At 55.8% G+C, this 25,081-nt stretch overlaps 1 protein-coding gene across 1 annotated transcript in view; it reads left to right on the top strand.

Moving 5' to 3' along the window:
• Positions 1–25,081, top strand: part of WNT9A (Wnt family member 9A) — a 28,325-nt gene that overhangs the window by 1,061 nt on the left and 2,183 nt on the right. The window contains exons 2-3 of the mRNA XM_023203606.1: positions 21,872–22,128; positions 22,998–23,260. Of these exons, the coding sequence (XP_023059374.1) occupies positions 21,872–22,128; positions 22,998–23,260 (520 nt within the window). The remainder of the gene's footprint in view (positions 1–21,871; positions 22,129–22,997; positions 23,261–25,081) is intronic.

Genomic DNA, 25,081 nt, shown 5'->3' with positions numbered 1-25,081 from the left:
TTATTTATTTATTTATTTATTTATTTATTTTTGCGCTTTGCTTCTGACGCTGTGGCCCGGGCCCCGGCCCGCGCGCGGTAGCGCGTCCGTGGGACCTGGCCGGGAGCGCAGGGCCCGGCCGGGGCGTCCCGCGGTGTCACTGCCTGTGCTCACGTGTCTCTGCAGCAGCGCTTTGCGGGGCTGTCGGCGCGTCTCTCTCTTCCTTTCTTTCCCTTCCTTCCTCCCTCCCCCTCTGCCAAGTCTGGGATACCCAGTCCAGCGACCTTTACAGGGACCCTCGCTGCGTTTTGGGCACGCTGAGGTGCAGGGTGGCACCGTGCAAGGCAGCGCCCTGGGCCTCCCCGCCACCCTCCCGACTCCTACCCCTCCCGCCGCCCCTGGGAGCCCTGGCTGGCCTTCGGATCCCAGCCCCTGACCTGGAAGCCCTGGGCCGCTCCCTCGGCCGCCGCCCTCCGCCGGTCACCTGTTCCCGGCCCTCTGGCCTGAGCGCCAGCGCGCGGCGGGCTGGCCGGCAGAGGGCCCCGTTGGTCCAGGAATCTGGCACCCGCCCGGGCAGGGAGAGGCCGCCTGGGCCGAGGAGCCCTGCAGGTGTATCCTGTTCTCAAAGAAAATAAAATATTTTCATGGGAAACTTTCCCTTTGTGTTTTTCTTTCTCCCCCTTTCTTCTCTCTGTTCCTTTCTTCTGGGTCGTCTTCCAGGGTCAGCCCGGTGTCTCAGTTCCCTGGGGCCCCCGCCCGCAGCCCTCTCCTGGCTCCAACTGTGGGTACGGCCCTGGGCCTGGGCTGGCACGCCACGGCACGCCATCTGTGCAGCCCGTAGCCTCACCCGGGAGGGCAGGAGGGAGGGCCACAGGTCCGCGGTGAGTCACCGTGGCCTTGTCAGCCAGCTGTGCTTCCCTGCTCTCTGGCCCAATGGAGGCTCTGCTTCTGGGGCTCGGGACACACCCTAGGCTTGTCCGGGCTGCAGCGGCTTTGTCCCTGCTGTGATCCGATTCCTGGAGAGGGGGTGGGGCTGGGTCCTGGCCTCTCCTTCTCTGACCTATCTCTGGGGTTTGTGCTCTGGAGAAGGTCAAGGGGCTCTGCTGCTTTGTGTGCGTGTGTTTCAGCTCTCTTGCAGACTGTTAAGTCCAGGCTAGTGCCAGGCGCATAGCAAGGACTTAAGTGCTGTTGTGGCTTCTCTAGCCAGGCCCCTTGGCCCTGCTTCTTGGCTCCAAAGGACCCATCAAGGGAGAATTCCTGAGTCCTGTCTGAGGGCAGCTCTCCATGTAGCTGCCCTGTGGGAAGTCCAGAGGGCAAACGTGCTGCCTTTGGCGACAGCATTGCAGAGGGCAGCTAGGACTCTGTTTGACGGATGGAGAATGAGTACCTTCCTGAACCAGGGGCTGGTGGGCATCCTGGGTCAGGGCGGGCCAGGCTCCATCTGGACTGCTAGAGGCCTTGGGTCCCCCTTAAGTCAGTTCCCAAGGTTGGGCTGGGGAGGGGAAGCAGGGCACAAAGGGCTCCAGGCTGGGTTATGTGGAGGCCTCTCCTGCTGGTTTGGGGCTGTGGCTCCTGGCCCAGCAAAGGCAGGAGGTAGCCCAGGGCATTAAAGGCCAGGTGGGACTGGAGCTGGAGGGGGGCTGGGGTGGCCCTTCCCAGCTCCAATCCAGGAAGCAGGAGGGGCTGGGATCTAGGGCCGTTTTCTCCCTTCCCCCTCTCAAAAGCTCTGCCTGGCACGGAGGCTCCCGGGCAGGAACGCGGCTCCAGTTACAGCTCAGGAACCCGGAGAGGAGAGGCTGGCCTGGGGGAGGGTCACGTGGACCCATGGGAGCCCTCCCTGCCTGCTCCCTGAGCTGCAACCCAACCCTAGCTGGTGCCTGCTGCCCTCCTAAAAGCCTCTGGCCACCAGGCTGGACCCCCTGTGGGGAAGAGGCTCCCAATTGGCCTGGCCCTGCACCTTGGCATGGCTAGCAGGTGGCATTTCCATCTGGTTCTCCCATAGCTGTGTCCCTGTGCCTCCTTGCTGGCCTGGCCCCAAGCCCTTCTAGACAAAGGGGTAAGCAGGAAGGCCAGCCTGAGGTCATAGGAAGGGCTTGGGGTGCAGACTCAGACCCTCTCCCCGAGGTTACTGCAAGAGGGTGGGCCTGGTGGTGGTCTGAGAACGTGGTTTGTCCTCCGTTGGGAGGCCTCTCTCGATTCGCCCTTGCTGGGTTGTGGTTTCAGCTGAGATGATAGATCTGGATTAGATGCCAGGACTGCTCCTCTGCTGGGCTCAGACCCTCTGGATGTGGAGTCAGGGCTGGGCCTGGGCCTGGGGGCTGTTCTTGCCCAGCGGCGCTTGGACCCCCACCCCTGGCTGCTAGGCTGCCTGGCTCCCTGGCACCTTGCAGCCCTTTCCTTAGGGGTCCCAGGCTGGCTCGGGATGAGGGCTGAGGCTTCCCACTGGAGTTCTTCTTTAAAGACCCTGAGGCTGTTTTGTGGTGGTGGCCCTTGCAGTTTACATCACTCAGGAAACATTTGCAGGCTACTTTGGGGGGCATGATGGTGGGAGGCCAGGCCCTGCCAATTTGCCCCCTTCTCTGGGCCTCAGTAGCCTGGAGGCCTGCCTGGAAGAGGCATGACCAAGGCAGGCACTGAGGGATTGTTGAGGTGCCCCTGGCCGTGGCCCCAGAGCCAGCCATCGGGCTGGAAAGGTGCTTGGAACTGGTCCAGAAGCCAGGCTGGAGGGAGTGACCACTGTGAATCCGGGGCCTGGTGGGCCTCAGGGCTGGCCGAGGATTTTTGTTATTGGCTGTAACTCATGTCCTGTAAAATCCACTCTTTTAGTATACAGCCCTGTGATTTTGAGTACCTCATTCGCCAGGCCATGCAGCTCTCACCAATGTTTAATTCCAGAACATTTTCCTCACCCCAGAAACCTCATACGCATTAGGCAGTCACCGCCCGTTCCCCTCCCCCAGTCCCTGGCAACCACTCGTCTGCTTTCTTTCTCCACGGGTCTGCCTGTCCTGGATGTTTCCTAGAAATGGAATCCTATGCTGTGTGGCCTCCGCGCCTGGCTTCTCTCACTCAGCATCACCGTTGTAGCACACGTCAGTATTGCCTTCTTTCTTACGACTGAGTTAGACTCGAATGGAAGACTCTCCGAGAGACTTTTTGACCCGTTCATTAGTTGACGGACATCTGGATCGCTTCCACCATTTGGCTATGATGGATAATGTTGCTGTGAGCATTGGTGTGTGGGGTTTTGTGTATGTGTGTGTTTTCAGTTCTTGGGGTATGTACCTAGAAGTGGAGGTACTGGGTCACATGGTAACTCTGCATATGATGTTTTTGTTTTTGTTTTGTTTTATTGAGACAGGGTCTTGCTCTGTCACCCAGGCTGGAGTACAGCGATGTGATGAAGACTCATTGCTGCCTCCACCTCAGAGGCTCAACCATCCTCCTGCCTCAGCATCCCAAGTAGCTGGGACCACAGGCACAAGCCACTACTCCTGGCTAATTTTTTTTAATTTTGTTTTTTGTAGAAACAGGGTTTTGCTGTGTTGTCCAGGCTGATTTTGAACTCCTGGGCTCAAGTGATCTCCCGCCTCAGCCTCGCAAAGTGCTGGGGTTACAGGCGTGAGCCCCCACTCCCCGCCTGCATTTAGGTTTTTGAGGCCCTGCCAAACTGTCTTCTGGATGCAGCATTTTACATTTCTGCCAGCAGCGCACAAAGGCTCGTTTCTCCACTTCCTTGCCAACACTGGTTTTCTGTTTTATTTTCTACTGCAGCCATCCTAGTGGGTGTGGAATGGCACCTTGTGTGGCTCTGACTGCATTTGTCCGGTGGCCAGTGGTGCTGAGCATCCTTTCGTGGCCTCATGGGCCATTGGTCTTCTTTGGAGAATGTCCATGCAGCTCCTTTGCCTGTTTTTAGTGGGGCTGCTTGTCTTTCTCCTGTTGAGTTATGAGAACTCTTTATATATTCTGGATCTCTCCTTGAACTGAGGAGAACCTTGTCTCTAGACCTGTGAGCCCGTGGGTACTCTTACCCTTGCACAAGGAGCCGGTGACACCCTGGCAGCCCTAGTGGGTGGGTGGGGGCAGCCAGGACATCCCCTGTTTCCTAGAGCCTGGTGTGGGGCAGTTCTGGGTGCTCAAGGTACTCTCAGAGGACGCTGTGGAGAGGCTGCTGTCGTGGGTGTGGGGAGGGGATGTGTTTCACACATTAGTGACAACATCAGACCCCACAGGGTCAAAGAGGGAGGCCGCCGGCTGTGGGCAGGACATGCCCTGCCTGGTCCCATGGCTCCACCTCTCTGTGCACCAGACCTGGGGTACAGCTGGCTGCCTGGATGAGGGGCACCTGTGGGTCCCTGGCAGGGCTGGAGAAAGAGGAGTGGGCCTGAGGTGTGGAATCATGGGGCTGTGTGGTGGGCAAGAGAAGCCTGGGAAGGGGCTGTCAGGAAGATGGGGTCTGGGGTGACCCCTTAGCTGGGGCCTGGGTCAGGTGCTCTGAGCACTGTGGACCAGGGGATTTGGAGCAGCTGAGAGCTCAGTCTTAGGTTTGGGCAGGTGTTATCCTGGAGACCCGCCCCCTCCAACAACTTAGGACACCCCAGGAAGCACATGGGGCCTGGCATCAGGAAGAAAGGCCACACAGCATGCTCTGGAGGGCCAGAAGGGCAGGGAGGAAAGGGGCCAGACAGCTGCCTGGTTTGGAGAGATCATGGAAGTGGCTCAGTGGGGCAGACTTCAGCAGAGGACTGAGGGGAGGGGCCCGGGGGGGGGGGGGGGGCAGGGAACTCCCTGGGGACTTCTTAGCATGGAGAGGAGAGGACGGGGCAGTGGAAAGTGGGAGCATTTCTCCAGGACTTCTGGCCTGTGACCCCAGTGGCCAGCAGAGGGACCCAGTTACCTGGCTCCTGGACAGTGGGGCCATAAGTGGAAGGGCCTGGAGTGTTAGCCTGATGGCCCCTGCAGGCGCTGATGGCCTTCCTCCCTCCTGCTCTGCACCCAGGGGCCTTGGAACCCCCAACCCCTCCCTGCCCCACCTGCTTAGGGATCCTGGCTCCCTGGAGGGTGTGAAGGATGTGTGGTGAAGATGGAGCAGCAGCGCCTGGCCTGCCACAGCTGAGGGAGCAGATGTCCTACCCACAGCCGGCGGACGTGTGGATGGGGAGACAGCTGGCCTCATCTTGCTCCCGCCCTGCTGCAGGCTGCAGAGGGCCCCAGTGCCTGCCCTAGCCTGGGACCCTCTGCCGGCTGCTTGGGTGGCCCGGGCTGGGGGTGTCCTGCTCTGGGGTTTGGCCATCGAAGAAGCATGTGAGTGACTCTTCCCCTAGGAAAGAGTGCACAGGCACAGATACCTCCCGGAGGCTCTGGACACCCGGGCAGGGAGGAGGTGATGCCTGTGGGAGGGTGGGGGCCGTGGGAAGGCGACATCTGTTGACAGGCCTCGGTCATGCCACCTGATCCCGGCTGCGGCACGGGCTCCCTTTGTGCATTGTGCTGGGTGGCGGGGTCAGGACCAGCGCAGTTGTCTGGGAGCAGGGTGGCACCCGCAGGAGTGTCTGGGACTGGGGACTGAGCCAGGCTCCCAGAACCCAGAAGGCCAGCCACGAATGGGGGTTCCCCAGACCCCATGCCTTCTGGCTGGAAGTTGACCTCTGATGGGGCCAATCCCGAGGGTCAGGTGAGGCCCTTGGGGCACAGCAGTGCCATCTACCCTGTGCTCCCAGGGCCTCTCCTGTCCCTCGAGGTCGGCCCAGGCTGCCGCTTCTTGCAGGAAGCCCAGTGACTGCCCAGATGCCACCTTCTCTCCCTGCACGCTCAACTCTCGGGTTGGCCAGGAGGGTCCCCGTGGAGTCTCCTCAGATGCATCCTTCTCTCCCTGGTCGCTCAACTCTGGGGTCAGTCAGGAGGGTCCCCTTGTGTTCTCCTCAGATGCATCCTTCTCTCCCTGGTCACTTAATTCTGGGATTGGCCAGAAGGGTCCCTGTGGGGTCTTCTCCAAGCTGTATTCTGTGTTCACCCCTACCCCAAGACTCCCTCAAGCCTGAGGCTCTCCCTGCCAGGTGGATCTGTGTCACTCATTCACCTAACAGCCCAGCCCCGGGTCCTACAGGACCCTGACTCTGGCAGGGCTATGTCTGCACTTGTGGCCAAACGTAGTGCAATGCAGACCTGGCTGCCAGGCTGCTGCACCTTCCCGTGTGTGGATGGTAGGCCAGGTGTTGTTGGTCACACCAGAGCAACCATGTGGAGTGCAGGCCTGGCGGGTATGTGACCCTGGTTTTCCTTCAGAGGTCATATTCAAGCATATCCGTGGGCCAGGCCGGGCAGGGTGGCAGGTGGCTGGGGACAGTCTAGCTGTGCCCGCTGACCTGGGTGGCACTGGGCTGCCCCAGCTCTATGACCTGCAGCCTGGGCTCTCCCTGGAGCCTGTCCCCCTCCCGGCGTGGTCCTGGCCGGCTGGGCGCCGCTGCCCGCCAGAGGAAGCCCAGCTGTCCAGCTGGCAGCTGCAGCACCTCAGGACCAGTGGCCGGACAGGATGATGGAAAAAGGCAAGCCGCAGGCTGCGTTTGTTTTTTTTAGCGATACCTGAGGTCAGTGCAGCCAGGGGAAGTGGGCTGGAGATCTGGCCCAGGAGGAGCCACTGCCAGAGCCTCCCAGAGCTGGAGAACGTCAGGGCCGGTGTCCCTCCTGGCCAGATGGGGACAGAGGTGGCAGTCCTGGGGTCACTGTGGGGTGGGGAGAGGAGCCAGGTGGACCTTGGGATGCCCCCTCTGTGACACCTACAGGAGAGTGAGCTCCAGAGGGGATGACAGTGTGGGAGGTGACACTGGTGGCCGCTGGAAGGTTGTGTGGCTCTCCCTGTCCTTCTGACCAGTTGTATGGGTCTGCGGCTGTCTGGGAAGGCCATGGGGGGCTGTGGTCACTGAGCACAGAGGCCTCCTGGAAGCTTCTGCTCTTCACCTTTTCCCCGGGGGTTCTGTGTGCAGCCTTGGTTTCCTGTCTTGCAGCCCACAGACCAGCCGTGCCCCCTCTGGGGTCCAGGGTCCTGCCCCAGAAAAGGGCAGTCAGCCCAAGTGGCCTGGGGGAGCTGGGCTGGCCTCTGTGGTCTCGTTTGGGGAACCCCTGGGTGCTGCAGACACAGACAGGGCAGGACTTATTCCAGGGGCTGCCATGGGACGTTGTGCTTTCAGCAGGGTGGAGGGGAGTGTTTCTGTCAGGCCCGAGGATTCCTTGCCTGACGGGCATCTGGGCATCTGCACGGGCCACCCCTTCCATCCCTGTGGCATGTGCCCCACTTCCTCCTGGGTGCAGCTGGGCCCTGGTGGCATTGGAGCCCTGAGGGACACAGTAGACGTGCTTGGACTGGAAGCTGGGCTCAGGCTGGGTTGATTTGCAGACCATGGGGAGGGTGGAGAGTTGATCTCAGCCCCGGTTTCTCAGTGCTGGAATTTGTTTTGATTTTGTTTCACACAGAAATTAAATGCTGTCTGGCAGGACTGAGGTTTTGCTGGCGGGGTGTTGTGGCTTCTGGAACTGCAGTCTCCTCTCCCTCCGCCCCAGCCTGGGGAAGAGAGCTGGGTCCTGGTCAGAGTAGCCAGACGTGCTGGCAGGAGGCGGGGAGGTCAGAGGCCAGCCTTGGTGATGTGTGTTCCCTCCGCAGGACTTCCTATCTATTGTGCTGGGAGCTGGAAGGAGCCTGTGACTTTAGGGACTGGGTAGTGTGTGGTGGCTATCCCTGTGTGTCTCGGGTTCTCTCTGGGGACAAGGCCCACTTGGCTACCCTCAGGCACAGGGCAAGGTGTCTGAGTGTCTGGGTCCTCCCAGGGTGGCCTGATCCCCAAGCAGCCAGGACATGGGAGCATCAGGCCTAGCCTGAGGAGTGGGGGGACGTCCCCAGACTCAGCACCATGAGTGCTAAGCTCCGTTCCTGTGGGGCTGGAGAATGGTCTCCACAGAGCTTCTGTAGGGGTCAGTGCTGACCACCCTGGCCAGCCTCCAGGGCTCAAGGAGATGGCCAGGTCACCACTCCTCGGAGCCACCTCCCCCATGGTCCCTGAGACCAGCACTGTCTGCAGCCCCATCTGCAGCGTGGAACTGTTCTGTGTGCCCTGTGGCATGGCAGCTGCAGCCACATATGGGTGTTGAGACATCTTTCTTCTCTCCAGCTGGCCTGTGTCCTCCTGCATGGCTGCACCTGGAATGATAGCCAGAGGTGGGAGGTGGCTGAGGCTTGAGGAGTATGGGTGTCCCGTGGAGCCATCGTCATCCGGGCCCTTCACTGGGGAGAGCAGTCACGAACTGGTGCTGCTGTGGGCCTGGCAGGGGTGTAGTCAGGTCAGAGGCCGCTTTCAGGTCCCAGCCCTGCCTCCGCACTCACGGGCTGCACAGGCCGCCACACTGTTTAATCCGCTGAACCTCAGTTTCCTGCCGGTGTAGCAGAGTCAAAAACACACTCACCAGGTAGTTTAGGACATGAAGACACGAGACACTGGAGAGCGTAGATGCCCATTTTCAGCAACACACCCACAAGACTTAGAGGCTTTTCTGCTTGAAACAACTAAAGCTGAATTTTTACATGGATCTTATGTGTGTACATGCATGTATATGTTTGTGTGTGTGCATGTATGCGTGTTTGGGTTTGGCTGGACATGTGCATGTGTATATACATGTATGCATGTGGGGGGGGTTGTGTGCACGTGCGTATGTGTGCATCTCTATGGGTTTATGGGTTCATACGGGTGTGTCTGTGTGTACACATGTGTGTATGGGTGTATCTGTGTATATGGGAGGTTTGTGTGGGTATGTTCGTTCCTGTGCATGTGTGTATGTATGTGTCTGTGTATATGGGTTTATGGGTTCATATGGGTGTGTCTGTGTGTGTGAGGGGGTTTATGTGGGTGTGTTTGTTCCTGTACACGTGTTTATGCGTGTGTCTGTGTGTATGAGTTTGTATGGGTGTGTGTGTATGGGTATATCTGTATGTGTGTGTATGGGTTTATGGGTTTGTATGGGTGTGTGTGTACGCATATGTCTGTGTGTATGGGTGTATCTATGTGGGGGGGTTTGTGTGGGTGTGTTGTCTTTGTGCATGTGTGTGTGTGTGTATTTAACTTTATAAGCGTCAAAGAGCTGATGAAATGGATGGATGGTGGGGATCCCTAGAAATAGCAAGAAGAGATGCTGAACAAGAAAGCATGAGGTTGGTTTGGTCTCATGGGATGAGGGTGCATAGTAAAGGCCAGGGCCGGCTAAGGAGAGAGTACTCAGAGGAGACCCTCCCACAGCCCCAGGTGGCCCCCAGGGCAGGGCACAGCCACCACGTGTGCACCGAGGTCTGAGTCACCAGTGTGGTCCCCGGCCCTGGCCTCGTGCTGGATTTTGGGTGGCCTGACTCTGGGACTGCAGATGGCCCTAGAAGCCTGGCTGGTGTGCACATAATGAGATCCTTTCCAAAATCTGTGCTAGCGTCCTGGGGCTGCTGTCAGGCACCACAGACTGGCTGACCTGAAATGAGAGGACTTCTGTCTCAGGTCTGGAGGCCAGAAGTCTGAAATCATGGCGTCCGCAGGGCCATGCCCCTCTGGAGGCTTGAGGGGAGGTTCCTTCCTGCCTCTTCCAGCTGCCAGTGATGGTTGTGAACTGTCGGGCTCCTTGGCCAGTGACTGAGCCACTTTACACCCTGCCTCCATCTTCACGTGGCCCTCTCGTCTGCCTCTCTGTCTTCTCCTTTTTCTTATAAGGACAGCCTCTACTGGCTTTAGAGCCCACCGTGTCTGGGATGATCTTGCCTTGAGATCCTTATCTCAGTTATTTCTGCAATGCCTGTTATTCCACATAAGGCCCCTGACTGAGGTTCCGTTAGACACATTTGTTGGGTATGCCATTCCACCTACTGTAGTACCTTTATCCTCTCCTTCAACTTGTTTCTGCCAACTGTTTCTTCAGTACAGTGAGCAGCCTGGGGTCAGAGCTAACCAGGCCTGCACAGAAACACAATGGGGGCCTCAAAAAGACAGCTGCAGCCCAGGAAGCAGAGCAGCAGTGCTGAGTGCAGCAGCTCTCCTCGCTCTGCCTTTAGGAAGGAAGACACTTGGGGATGGCTGCAAGGCTCGGAAAACCACAAAGACTGACCCAGCAAGTTTGGAAAAACCAAATAGAGCTAGAGGGGGAAAAAGGTAAGTAATGGACTGATTTAAAAGCAGATTAGAAACAGCTGAAGGGAATTAGCACACTGGAAGATAGGTCAGAAGAAATTACCCAGAGTGTATCAGAGAGGCGGCAAGATGTCAGACAGAGGGCAGGACACCTCGGCGACATGGGGAGGCCATGCCGGAGGTGGCTGAGAAGGGCGCAGGAGTGGGACAGGGCTGATATGTATGAGGGGAGTGGGTGAAAGTTTTCTGAAATTGAATAAAGATGTAAAGAAGGTTCCAGAAGCCCAATGTCTTCCCAGGCAGAAAGTAAAATAAGTTCACCCTGAACATGACACATTAGAAGCACACAGCATGCCGAGCACAGTGCCTCATGCCTGTGATCCCAGCACTTTGGGAGGCTGCGGTGGGTGGATTACCTGAGGTCAGGAGTTTTGAGACCAGTCTGGCCAACATGGTGAAACCCCCATCTCTACTAAAAATACAAAAATTACCTGGGTGGCCAGGTGCAGTTCCTCAGGCCTGTAATCCCAGCACTTTGGAAGGCCAAGGTAGGTGGAACACCTGAGGTCAGGAATTTGAGACCAGCCTGGCCAATATGACAAAACCCGTCTCTACTAAAAATACAAAAAAATTAGCCAGGCGTGGTGGCACATGCCTGTAATCCCAGCTACTTGGGAGGCTGAGGCAGGAGAATCGCTTGAACCCAGGAGGTGGAAGTTGCAGTGAGCTCAGATGGCACCACTGCACTCTGCACTCTAGCCTGAGCAACAGAGCAAGACTCCGTCTCAAAAAAAGAAAGAAAAGAAAAAGAAAAACTGCACAACATTGAAGACAGAGAATCATAAAAACTGTCTGAGAAAGCAGAATACAGATGAGGCGCGAGGACACCAACAAGCTGGCGCCAACCTCAGGAGGTTGCAGGAAGGAGTGAGGGCAGAGCATGGGCTCTGAAGGTGCCATGGAGGGAGTGCTGACTGATAAAACAGTGTCTTGTTGGGCCCCCAAACGGAGATAAAACACGCAATTAGCGCATAACTCAGGGTGGGAGCGTTGATGGGAATGTGTTCTCTGGCCCTGTGCTGCCCAGGTAGAGAAGGCACTGACCAGCATCAGGCTTAGGTAGGTCACAGACACATGGTATAGCATTGAAGGTGACCATGGAAATTACAAAAAAGACTATGCAACTTCAGATGAGCAGAGGGAAAATGTGGAATAACAAAAAAGCAAAACAAAACAAAAAACCCAAAAAGAGGAAAAGAGGATGAAAAAACCCAGGACAGGCATGGTCAACAGAAAGGATGAGACAAGAGGGTAAACTGAGGCCCCAGACCCTAGGAGATGAACTGCTCCAGGTGAAAGGCTGAGTTGATTGGAGTGTGGTTAGGGGCTTAGTCTAATTTCCCTGTAAGAGACACTCCAAGGATGGAAGATATAGAATGTTAGAGGAAGGGAGAGAACTCACCAACTCAGAGGGCTTAGAGCACAGAGGGAATCTTGAGAGGAGAAGGAGGAGAGGGCCAGATGGTGAACCAGGCTCTGCAGCATGACCTGAGTCTGTGACTTGGTCTCTGTTTGGCAGCCTGAGATTGTGACTCAGGCTGTCTATGGCAACGAGAAACCTAGGCTATTACTGGGGTTACAGTCCCCATTATAGTGAACCAGAGCTGTGACACAAGCTCTGTGTGTGGACTGAATCTGACTCAGGCTCTGTATAGTGAACTGAGGCTGTGATTCAGGCTCTGTATGTGAACTGGGGGTGTGATCTGGGGTCTGCTTGGCAACCTGAGGCTGTGGCTGGGGTCACAGTTTCTGTCTGCTATGGTGAACAGGGGCTGTGACTCAGGCTCTGTATGGTGAACTGGGGCTGTGACTTAGGCTCTATGTGGTAAACTGGGGCTGTGACCCAGGCTGTCTATAGTGACCTGAGTCTGTGACTCAGGCTCTCTATGGTGACTTAAGGTTGTGACTGGGGTCACAGCCCCTACTGTGATCAGCTTGAGCTGACCTGAGGCTATGACTCAGGCTCTGTATGGTGAACTGGAGCTATGACTCAGGCTTTGTAGAGCTCCCTGAGGTTGTGACTCAGGCTTTGCATCATGACCTGAAGTTGTGACTGAGGCTGCAGTTTAGGAGCAGCTGAAATGATGACAGTGATAGCTTTAAGTGCGCATTTTAGAAGAGTAGAGAAACTAGAATGCACAGTACTGTTGAGAAGCTAGAGAGAGAACTGCAGGCCAACATGAAAGGAAATAGAAGGAAGACGTTGGAAATAGTGTCAACAGTAATTACATAAGAGTAGACATGCCGTAGAGATGACAGTTCACTTCTTGGAAATATCTGAGACTAATCCAGTAAAGATGAGGCTCATTGGATTAGTTTCCTGTCTAGGGGAATGCCTACAGATTCTTCGGACAAAAACAGGAGAAAGCAATTAACAGAATCATGACAATAAATCTGAAAATTTAGATGAAGCTGACAAAACCGAAAAAGAAAAGTAATAGAAACTAAGTCAAGATACAGAAATATTCATTAATCCTATAATAATTAAAGAAAATGGGGCATTGAGAATATAAAGTGCAGCCACATTGGAAAACATCTGAGTCTCCAAGGGATTAAGCATAGAGTTTCCCTGTGACCCAGCAGCTCCACTCCCAGGTGTATACCCAAGAGAAGTGAAAACATATGTCCACACAAACACATGTGTGAATGTTCATAGCGGCATCAGGTATGAAAGCTGGAAAATGGAACAACCCACGTGCCTCTCAGCACATGAATGGATGAGCACAACGTGTTCTGTCCACACGATGGAATAGGATTCACCCTTAAGAGGAGGGATATTCTGACACAGGCTGCAGCCGGGATGAACCTTGAGGACATTGTGCTGGGTGAAATAAGCCAGCCACAAAAGGTCAGTGCTGCATGATTCCACTTAAATATCCAGGATAGGCAAATCCATCAAGACAGAAAGTGGATCAGGGCTGGGGAAGTTTCTGAGGAGGTGTCAGGCCCTGCGTCTGACTGTGGTGATTGTTGCCCGTATTGGTGAATACACAGTGAATCTTGCAGTGGGTGAGTTTGTGGTGTGTGAGCTGCAGCCTGACCCTGCTCCACTGTGTTTGGCTCTGTGGTGCCATTGCATGTGGAGGGTTAGTAGCAGCCCTGCCACAAGCACATCCTTTGGGCCCATTTTTCCAACAGCGTGTGCTCACTTCCTGCCTGTGTGTCACATTTTGGTAATTCTTGCAATATTTCAAAATTTCTCATTATGATTATATCTGTTATGGTGATCTGTGGTCAGTGATCATTGCTGTTGCTATTGTATTATGGGGTGCTGTGAGCCATGCCCATGTAAAACAATAAACTTAATTGATAAACGTTTTATGTCCTCATTGCTCCACCAACAGTCTATTCCCCATCTCTCTCCCTTTACCCAGGCCTCCCTATTCCCTGAGACACAAGAACATTAAAATTAGACCAATTAATAACCCTACAGTGGCTTCTAAGTGTTCAAGTGAAAGGGAGAGTCGCACGTCCCTCACTTTAAAGCGAGGAATGATTTAGGTTAGTGAGGAAGGCATGTCCAAAGCCAAGACAGGCTGGAAGCTGGGCTACAGTTAGCCAAGCTGTGAATGCAAGGAAGTTCTTGAAGAAAATGGAAAGTGCTACTCCAGTAAACACACAAATGATAAAGTGAAACAGTCTTATTGCTGATATGGGAAAAGTGTGAATGGTCTGGATAGAAGACCAAACCAGCCACAGCATTCCCTTAAGCCAAAGCCTAATTCAGAGTAAGGCCCTAACCCTCTTCAGTTTTATGAAGGCTGAGACAGGCCAGGAAGCTGCAGAAAAAAAGGTGGAAGTGAACAGAGGTTGGTTCACGAGGTTTAAGGAAAGAAGCTGTCTCTGTAACATAAAAGTGCAAGAGCTGTTAGAGACGCTGCAGCAAGCTCTCCAGCAGATCCAGCTTAGATCACTGATGAAGGGGCCCACAGTAACAACGGATCTTCAGTGGAAATGAAACAACCTTCTACTGAAAGAAGATGTTATCTGGGACTTCCATAGCTAGAGAGGAGAAGTCAATGCCTAGCTTCAAAGCTTCAAAGGACAGCGTGACTCTCTTGATAGGGGCCAATGCAGCTGGTAACTTTTAAGTTAAAGCCAGTGCCCATTCACCATTGCAACAATTCTACGACTGTTAAGAATTATGCCAAATCTACTCTGCCTGTGCTGTAGAAATGAAATAACAAAGCCTCGATGACAGCACATTTGTTCCCAGCCTGGTTTACTGAATATTTTAGGCTCACTGTGGAGACCCACTGCTCAGAAAAAAAGATTCCTGCGAAGTATTATTGCTCATTGGCAGTGTCCTGTTCACCCAAGAGCTCTGGTGGAGATGTGCCAGGAGATATATGTTGTTTCCATGCCTGCTAACACAACGTGCATTAATTCTCCAGCTCACAGATGAAGGAGTCATTTCAACTTTCAAGTCTTATTATTCAAGACATTTCATAAGGCTACAGCTGCCACAGACAGTGATTCCTCTGATGGATCTGGGGAAAGTCTATTGAAAACCTGCTGGAAAGGATTCACCATTCTAGATGCCTTAAGAACATTCATGATTCATGGGAGGTCAAAACAGCAACACGAACAGGAGTTTGGAAGATGTTGATTCCAGCCCTCATGGATGACTCTGAGGGATCCCAGACTTCAGGGGAGGAAGTCACTGCAGATGTGGTAGAAACAGCAAGAGAACAAGAATTGGAAGTGGAGCCTGGAGATGGGACTGAATTGCTGCAGTGTCATGAGAAAATGTGAATGGAAGACGAGTTGCTTCTTATGGATGAACAAACAAAGTGGTTTCTTGAGATGGAATCTATTCCTGGTGAAGATGCTGTGTACATTGTTGAAATGACAACAAAGGATTTAGAATTGACATCAATTTAGTTGATAAAGCAGTGGCAGGGTTTGACAAGAGTGACTCTAATTGTGACAGCAGTTCCACTGTGCGTAAAACGCTATCAAGCAGCATCACCTGCTACAGAGAAGTCTTTCATGAAAGGGAGAGTCCATTGATGTGGCAAACTTCATAGATGTCTTGCTTTAAGAAATTTCTGACTGGGCGCGATGGCTCACGCCTGTAATCCCAGCACTTCAGGAGGCCAAGGCAGGTGGATCAAGAGGTCAGGAGTTCCAGACCAGCCTGGCCAACATGGTGAAACCCCGCCTCTACTAAAGACAAAAAAAAAAAAAAAAAAAAGATTTCCACAGCCACCCCAAACTTCAGCAGCCACCATGCTAATCAGTCAGCAGCTACCAGCATGGAGGCAAGACCCTCCCCCAGTGAAAAGATGACAACTCATTGAAGCTTAGATGATTGTTAGCCTTTTTCAGCAGTCCAGTGTTTTTAACTAAAGCATATGTATTATTTTTAAGACATAATGCTATTGTTCACTTAATAGACTATAGTGTAAGCATACCTTGTAGAAGCACTAGGAAACCAAAAAACTCATGTGATTTGCTTGACATTCTCTTTATTGCAATGGTCTGGAACCAAAGCTACAACATCTCCAAGGTGTGCCTGTGTGTCTCAGTAAAGCTGTTTAGAAAGAAAGGAAAAAAGAAACTGGATCAGAAAGGAAATCTTTTTGCCAAGAATAGTTCAGTCCTTAGATGGCTTCATGGCCAGTTCTTCAGAACAAACAGTTAAGAAGATACAATTCTAATCTGATACAAACTCTTCTAGGAAAGTTGAACAGAAGACCCCTCACATAGGCGGGCACTGAAACTAGAGAGAAGAAAATCACAAACGCAGGTGTGAAAATCCTAGGAAGACACTATCAGAAGACATCCAGCCCCATTGAAAAGGATGGAGCCCATCCCGGCCAGGTTGAGTCCAGGAAGACAAACTTCCACAGAGCATTGGTCAGTTTCTGTAGCTCACTGCAACAGTGAGGCTGCAATGAGCTGTCATTGTGCTACCCCACTCCAGCCTCGGTGGCAGTGTGACACTCTTCCTCTAAAAAAACGAAGAAAGGATGGAAGGAAAGAAGGAGAGAGAGAAAAGTCATACCTCAAAAGATGTAAGGATGACATTTGATAACATTCGATATTTATTTATTATTATTATTATTAGTTTTGAGACTAAGTCTGACTCTTGTCGCCCAGGCTAGAGTGCAGTGGTGTGATCTCGGCTTACTGCAACCTTTGCCTCCCGGGTTCAAGCAATTCTTCTGCCTCAGCCTCCTGAGTAGCTGGGATTACAGGCATGCACCTCCATGCCCAGCTAATTTTTATATTTTCAGTAGAGGCGGGGTTTCACCATGTTGGCCAGGCTGGTCTCAAACTACTGACCTCAAGTGATCCTCCCACCTTGGCCTCACAAAGCGCTGGGATTACAGGCGTGAGCCACTGCGCCTGGCCCCATTTATGATTTTTAGAGGTTCTTAGCAAACTGAGAACCAAAGGGTGCCTCTGTGGCCTGAGACGGTGTTTGGGCGTCAGGCTTCATGCTGAAATGTTAAAGGCATTCCTCTGAAGATGAAGAACAAGACCAGGATAGCTGCTGCCACCTTTATATAAACCAGGGTGATGCAGGCTGGTTTTTTTGTTTGTTTTTAGATCGTCTCACTCTGTCACCCAGGCTGGCGTGTGGTGGTGTGTCTGTGGCTCACTGCAGCCCCTACCTCCCGGGCCTGTGCCATTTGCTGAGTGTGGAGCAAGTTCTATGGATTCTGGAAAGGCCATCTGTGTGCCGGCACAACTCACAGCTCTGTGGGGAAGAACACGCTTCCTCTATCTTTGGGTGTTTGCTTGGTCCGGTGCAGCCACAAACATGCGCATGCACATGCAGCCCTTGCTGAGCTTATCCACCCACTGCTGGGCTCTGCTTGTCCACTGAGCACACCTGGGGCGTGACTTGGCATGGATTCACATGGGACGGCTGGCTGCTCACGGACCATGTGACACGCCACGGAGCGTGTGGATCTGACGTTCCCAGCTGCTCTCCTGCTGTCTCCAGCACGTTCCTATAACAAGGCTGTGTTGAATGGCGTGCCGGGAAGGTACAATGCACGTGCAGCCTGTGCTTCCAGAAAGATGCGATTATGTCTGTAATTGTAGGGCATCTTAGTTTACGCAGGTTGCTACGGCAAAACACCACAGCCTGGGAGCTTGTAAAACACAGAAGTATGCTGCTCATAGCTCTGGAGGCTGGAAGGCCAAGGTCAAGGTGTGGCAGATTCTGTGTCTGGTGAGGGCACTTCCTGTTTCATAGACAGTGCCTTCTCACCATGTCCTCACATGGCAGAAGAGGCAAGGGTCTCTCCAGGGTCCCTTTTATTTATTTATATTTTATTTTATTATTATTTTAACTGCAGCTCACTGCAGCCTTGACCTCCCAGGCTCAAGTGTTCCCCCCGCTGCAGCCTCCTGAGTAGTTGGGACCACAGGCATGCACCACTGCGCCTGGCTAATTTTTAAATATTTTATAGAGACCAGACTGCTCTCGAACTCCTGACCTCAAGTGATCCTCCCGTCTTGGCCTCCCAAAGTACTGGGTTTACATGCATGAACCACTGCACCCAGCCTGAGGTCCATAAGGACACTAATCCTGTTCATCACCTAATCACTTTCCAGAGGTCCCAGCTCCTAATGCTACCACTTTGATGGTGTTAGGTTTGACCATATGAATTTGGAGAAGACACAAATATTCAGACCACTGCAGTGGTTTATTTTTAAAGTTTCCTAGATATGTCAGTCTGAAATTCCAGCCATGGAAGAGTGTCTCCCCGTGTCCTTGACAATATTCTCATTGGACATTTGATTTGTGCTTGTTAATTAATGAACCATAATGTATCAATATAGTTTTTTTTCTTGAGATGGGGTCTTGCTATATTGCCTGGGCTGGTCTCCAGTTCTTGGGCTCAAACAGCTTTCCTGTCATGGTCTCTGGAGCAGCTGGGACAGCAGGCAGAGAATGTCTTGGAGTGGGGCTGAGTGTTGGCTCATGGGTTTGAAGAGCCAGTTGGTTTCCTTCCCTTGGCCTGTGGGTTTATACCCTTTGTCTGTCTTCAGTTGGTTCCTTTGTTACTGGTTTATAGGAAGAGATATGCATCCAGACACACACACGTGCACAGCGCCGGCCCTGGGTCTGGGGTGTGAGTTGCAGGCATTTGCCCCAGATGTAATTTGTCTCTTGGTCTCTGGACTCTGCACTGCCTCTTTTTTGTTTTTTGCTATGCAGAGATTTTTATACTTTTAAGTAGTCAAATATATTCACTTTTCGGTGACTTCTGGGTTCTGAGTCTCACGGAAGAAAACTTCTCTGTTCTGAGGTTGTGTTGGGAACCACTCCTCCCTTCTTCAGCCCTTCTGTGGCTCTGTCGTGTGGCAGACAGAGAGCCCTGCCTGTCAGGGGGGTCTAGGCCTCCTCTGCTGGGCCCAGGCCCTGAGATCGCCTGCCCCGTTCCCCAGCATGCCCTGTGGTGCCTGTGGTCTGCCTGTTTATCCTCAGATCTTTACCCCCTGGTGATGTGAATCCCCTCAGTTGGCTGCATGTGGAGCCCACCCTGACAATGAAGGAGGCATGGGGCAGGGGTCACCAAGAGTGGGAGAGGTGAGGGGGCAGGAGCTTAAGAAGGCCATGGCCAGAGCAGCACAGAATTCAGTGACTACTCCAGGGAAGGGCGTAGCCCTTGGGCCTCAGGCCATCCCTTGCCACTCCTGGGCTGGGGCCACCCTCCCTCCACACCCTTCTGCCGGTGCTGATGGCCCACTCTGCCCACCCTGCCTGTCCTTGGATCAGGGTCAGTTACCTGCAGCTGCATTTAGGGAGTTGCCTCTGATAGAGGGGTGTCCTAGGGCTGCCCGGCAAGTCTCCAGGTGCAGCCACACTTGCTGCCCTGCTGCCTGCCTGCTCCAGGAGTGCCCTAGGGAAGGCTGGAGGACTCAGCTTGTCACTGTCAAACCAGCTGTCAGTGCCCCAGCATGCTCGGGCCTCACCCTGACCAGTGTGGGCCAGGTCGTGGGCCACAGGGAGGGGACAGGGCAGACTGATATCCTCAGTCCCCATTGATAGGGAGGGAGGGGTGGCTCTGGTAGATGGGGCCCCCTCGCCCTCCTCCCCTGCCCTCTTCCCTTCACCCTCCTCTCTTCATCCACTACCCTCCTCCCCTCCACTTTTCCCCTCCCCTACCTCTTCTTAGCACCCTCCCTCTCCTCTTTCCCTGTACCCTGTCCACACCCACAGTTGGGTTTTGCAGCTTGTGGAGGGCCCATGCTGACCTGGCCATAGGGGTTTTCTGGGACAGTGGCTTGAGGTTCTTGGGTCCTGGCGGGTCCAGGCCTCGGGGGAGGCACAGGTGGAAGGCTGTCATCCTCCTGAGGGCTGTTCTGGTCATAGCTGTGTCGTTCCATCTAGGGATGGAGGTCTCCACCTGCAAGCTGCCCTTGTGTGTGAGGTGTGGCTTTCCTGGCCCTGCTCCCCAGCCTGCCCCCCACTCTAGTCCTGCTCTGTGTGCCCAGCTGTCCTGGGACATCCCATCTTTGGCCCTGGGGCTTGGAGGTGTCTGTGCATGGATGCCCACAGTGCCACCCCGTGCTCCTGTCCTGACCCCTAGGGTGTCTGAGGGGACCTGTGTACACTGCACTTCCTTCCCTCACCCAGGCCTCTCCCAGCCTCAGCCCACAGCAGTGTCCAGGTTTGGAGGACTGACTGGTCCCTCCTGTCTTCCCTGTGGGGCCTCTTGTGCTGCACGGGGCCTGTGCCTCGGGGACCTTGGGGATTTGCTAGAAGGGCCCTTGGGGTCCTCCTCTACCCACTCCCTGGCAGCCTGGCACATGGGTGTGTGTCTTGAATCCCGGGCATGGCCTCCCCAAGTGAAGACCCCCCCCCGCGGTGCCCCTTGATGGCTCACTGACTGGTGGGGGGGCTGTTGCAGGTCCTGCTGCCTGCAACTCTGGCTCAACTCAGAGGGCTCACAGGGTCTCAGGCTGGCTCCGAGCATCCTGGAGGAGCGGACCCCAGCTTAGGGAGCAGGATGTCAGCTTGGCCAGGCAGGGTATCTCAGCACGCCCAGGCGGGTGGCTCCTTTGGAGGGGCTGTGGGGTCCTTCCTGGGGCCTCTACCTGCTCCCTCTGTGGCCTGCGCCTGTGGCCCTGGAGGCAGGTGCCCTTCAGTAGCCTAGGGGTCACCTGTGTGGCCTTGCCTTTGGCTCTCCACCACCTATTTCAGCAACCCTCTCACTTCAGCTTCTGGAGTAGCTGGGGCTGTAGCCGTGTGCCACTGTACTGCACTAGCTTGTATAAAAATTGGGGACCCAAGGCCCAAGGGGTGTGCTAGGGAGCCTCTTGGGCCCCTCCCCTCCACACCCCTGGGCAGGAGCTACTCCCTCCGGGTGGGTGGTGGGGTCTAGCAGAGCCGTGTGAGGGTATGGGGGGAGCCTTCCCAAGCTGGCACCCCGGTGGCTCCCAGAACGTACTGAGTCTACTGTTCTCTGCTGAGGTCTGCTGGGGGTGAGTTGGGCAGCATGTGTCCAGTGGTGCTCTCGGGAGGGGCCTCCGAGCCCTGGCCCTGTCCAGGCGGGTGCCCTCCCAAGGGCTGTGGGGCTGAGTCTGGCTTGAGGTGACGGTGCCTGGGGCCCCTGACAGTCCACCCGTGTGGGGACACTGGGCCGGCAGGTCTGACACAGCTGCAGAGCATGCTCGGTCAGTCCCAGGATAGACAGGTGACATGGGGGCGGGGTCAGGTGACATGGGGGCGGGGTTTGAGGTTGAGGGCTGAAAGGCCTTGGCTCGATGTGGGCTGGGCTGGGCCAGGGCAGGATGTGAGGGAAGCCCTGTGAAGTGAGTCCAGCAGCAGCAGCAGCAGCAGCAGCAGGTGAGCCAGCAGCGGGCTGGGGGGAGGGGGCATCCAGTAGGGTGGAGCAGGGTTCCTGGGGCAGTTGAGGTTGGGGATGCATCCTCAGTGCTGGGGGCTGGTGCAAGGCCTCGTATAAAGATGGAGGATGGTGTGTGTGTCAGCTCAGAGGCCCCCAGGGGTGATCTATGGGGAGGGGTTAGCTGGGGTCTGTCCTGCAAAGGAGGACGTCCAGGCTTGGTGAGGTGAGAGGGGTAGAGTGTCTGAGAACAAAGAGCCACTTCCCAGTGCCACACCCAGGCATTGAGGTGGGGAGACCCCAACCAGAACCTGGGGACATATGCATAGACTGCAGGAGTGCTGGGAAGCTGCAGGGGGTCACAGGACCGTAGACATCCCAGCAGGTCATGGCAGAGGGTAGGGGGACCTCAGGCGGGGTCCTACAGGTCAGCTGGGGCCGAAGAGGGTGGAGGGTGTGGCAGAGGCCCATCAGGCATAGCTTGGGGTTCAGGCTCCGGAGCCTCCTCCCTGCCCACAGGCCTAGGCGGGGCTGTCCTCTTTCTTATGTTGTGTGTGTTGTGGAGGTCTTGTCCGTCCAGTATAGCTAGAGTCAGCTAGACTCCCTGAAATTGTGCGGGTTGAGTTGGCAGCAGAGACAGCCCTGTGGTTGCTGCGACCATGCTCGCTGGAGTGGGGGCCATGGATGTGCAGGGGGCCAAGGCCCTTCTCACCTCCCACTCCCCTGCCTGCTCATCCTGGATTCTTTCTGCCCCTCACCCCCGGATGGACATGCCTGTCCCCTGTCTCCTGGCCACCGAGACACCTGGCCAGGCTCCAGCAGGGCTTCCTGGGGCTGGGCTCACACTGGCCTCTCTGTGCCCAGGCTGACGGGCAGCGAGCCCCTGACTGTCCTCCCGCTGACCCTGGAGCCCGAGGCGGCCGCCCAGGCACACTACAAGGCCTGCGACCGGCTGAAGCTGGAGCGGAAGCAGCGGCGCATGTGCCGCCGGGACCCGGGTGTGGCAGAGACGCTGGTGGAGGCCGTGAGCATGAGTGCGCTTGAGTGCCAGTTCCAATTCCGCTTTGAGCGCTGGAACTGCACGCTGGAGGGCCGCTACCGGGCCAGCCTACTCAAGCGAGGTGAGTGTGGCCGGCCTGGCCCTCAGGAAGGCCCCAGGCAGAGGCAGCAGCCCAGGCCTGGTCCATGTCCCAAGAGGCCCCTCTCAGGCTGCACTCCTGGGGACACTGGGCCCAGCCTACCCAGAGCTCCTGGGCCTAGGCCCTGGAAAGGGCAGCCCCTGGACCTCCCTGAGTGCTGCCTGCCCTGCCCTGCCCTGCTTTAGGCACAGGCACAGTTGTTGCTGGTGGCCAGGGTGTGCTGACTCCGCCTTTGACGGGGCCCCAGGCTGCCCGGTGCTGCCCTGACAGACCTCGACTCCTGCCAGATGGCCCAGTGCCCAGGGGGCTCTGCCTGTGCAGACTCTCTCCTTCTGCCCTCCCACCCTCATGAGGGCTCTCCACCACCTTATTTCAGCCACCCTCCCACCTCGGCCTCCTCCTGCCCCCTCCCAGGGGCTCTCCACCGCCTATTTCAGCAACCCTCTCACTTCAGCTTCTGGAGTAGCTGGGGCTGTAGCCGTGTGCCACCGTACTGCACTAGCTTGTGTAAAAATTGGGGACCCAAGGCCTAGGGCAGGCAGGACTTTCCAGTGGCCCCATGGTGAGGCTGGGAGGTTTGAGACCCTGATGGAGACTGTGACCACGGAGCTGGAGCCATGGCCATGGCAGGCTCTGGTTTCTCCTCCCAGCCAGCTCTGCGCCTGGGAGACACCTAGGCGCTTCCTACCCTGTGCCCAGGGCACACCCACACCCTGTCCCGAGTGCAGCACCAGTAAAGATGCTCTGGGCCCCCACGTGGGATTCACACTCTTGGGGTGGTTTGACTGCAGGACAGTGAAGGGGGAACTCTGGGCAGCCTGGGCTCACTGACCAGCCCTTGCCAATCCCAGGCTTCAAGGAGACTGCCTTCCTCTATGCCATCTCCTCGGCTGGCCTGACGCACGCACTGGCCAAGGCATGCAGCGCAGGCCGCATGGAGCGCTGTACCTGCGATGAGGCGCCCGACCTGGAGAACCGTGAGGCCTGGCAGTGGGGGGGCTGCGGAGACAACCTCAAGTACAGCAGCAAGTTCGTCAAGGAGTTCCTGGGCAGACGGTCAAGCAAAGATCTGCGAGCCCGTGTGGACTTCCACAACAACCTCGTGGGTGTGAAGGTAAGTGGGGTGGGGCATGGGGCTGGCGGGGTGGGAAGGAGGGCCAGAAAGAGCCTCAGGGGTGTAGGGGTGGGGTGCAGGGCTGGGGTCGGGGCTGCAGCAGGGCGGGCAGGCACACAGTGGAGTGGCCCCCGGCAGGAGGGTGGAGGCCGTGCAGTACCAGCCATGGTCCTGGAGCCTCTCATGCCCATAAGGCTTCCTACCCACCAAACGGGGCACTAGCCATGTCTGCCTGCAGAGGGGCCCCCACAGTCCCTGTGGGGCCACCAGGAGGGTCTCCTTGGTTAGGCGGTCTAACCAGGATCATGGCACTGTGGGCCCCACCTGTCAGCCAGCTGGCAGGCTTGTCAGCAAGACCGGTGGGAGGAAAACGTGACCCCCACAGACCAAGGTGGGAGGCATGGTGGGCAGGGGGTCCCAGGGAAGGGTTAGGGGTATGGAATCACCCGAGTCAGGGGAGTCTCATTCTGCCCCACCAGCCCTCTCTGTGGCCAGGCCTCTATTCTGAGAGACAGAATCCCGACCTAAAGACATCGAGGTAAAAGGGCTCTCTCCTGAGCCCTTCCAGGGGCCACTGGCTGTTGGGGTGGCTGGCCCGGGGTGACCCCAGCTCTCTGGTCATCCTTCATGCCACCTGCAGCCTGTCAGTGCCGAGGTCCACATGTCTGGGGGAGTCCGGGCTGGACCTGTAACTCCACTCTGCACAGAGCCCCCAGCATCTCTGCAGTTCCTGAACAGGGATGGGTAGGGTTGACACCTCTGTTGGAAGCTGAGGGACATTTCTGCCTCCTGCCCTCATCTTCACATTTGCCAGGCAGGCTGGGAATATAGAGCCCCAGCCTGGGGAGGGGTGAGGTAATGAGAGCCAGCCCTGCTCTGAGCCCCACTTGATTGAGAAGTCAGAGTACCCAATCACCCACTTACTAAAGGATCAGCCTCCCCTGTTTGGGCCTCTTGTGCCTCCTTCCACCTTCTTGGGCAGGGGACAGCCTTTGAAGGCAGATTCAAGCCCCAAGCAAGACCCTTTCTTTTCCTTTGTGTATGACCCCCCCTTTCCCTCTTCACTGCTTTGTAAGAGATTAATGAGAAGTCGGAACATGAAGCGTGCTCCATTAGCTCCACAGAGCCTGGGTCACCAACATTTTAATTAAATTGGTCCGAGTTTCTCTGCAAAACATCATTAAATGTGACTACGGTTGCCGGGCCAGAGGTGGCTGCATTTCTTAATCCTCCTTGAGCCGGCCCTCCTGGGGGCTGCTGGCGTGGGAGCAGAGCCGCCTGGCTCAGGTCCCACCTGGGAAGGGACCTCCCCACCAGGCCTGTGTTTGCAGGTGGGGCCCTAAGTCCTGGGAGGGGACAGGCCCAGCCAGGCTTCTGTGGCAGCTCCCAGTATAGATTGTGGGTGCCTGGCCCTCCCTGCTGTGGGTGAGGGGTGCATCTCGCTCTGGGGCCAGCCTGGACTCTCTCTCACGGTATAAGGAGCTCTCTGTTCCCCAGGAGCCCCTCTCCCCCGCAGCGTGGGCCTCCCTGCTCCTGCAGTGCCTTCACTGGCCTCCCAGCATGCTGACCCTCAGCAACGGTGGGCTGGGGGTCGCATCTGCATGTGCAGTAGCACCTGGTTCCCGATACTAGGGGTAGGGAGGTCGCAGTCAGCTCAGACATACACCACTAGATGAGGTCACGCTTGTCGTCACCTGTCCAGCAAGCTGTGTGCTGAGAGCCGATATGAAGTCCTGGCAGGACTGGGATTATGGGCATGGGGGCAGAAGGTCCAGCCCCTGCTCAGGGCAGCCCCCGACGCAGGGTGGACATCAGGCAGGG

Source organism: Piliocolobus tephrosceles, chromosome 1 (genome assembly GCF_002776525.5).
Source record: "Piliocolobus tephrosceles isolate RC106 chromosome 1, ASM277652v3, whole genome shotgun sequence".
NCBI lineage: Eukaryota > Metazoa > Chordata > Mammalia > Primates > Cercopithecidae > Piliocolobus > Piliocolobus tephrosceles.
This window is presented reverse-complemented; position numbering and strand designations above follow the sequence as displayed.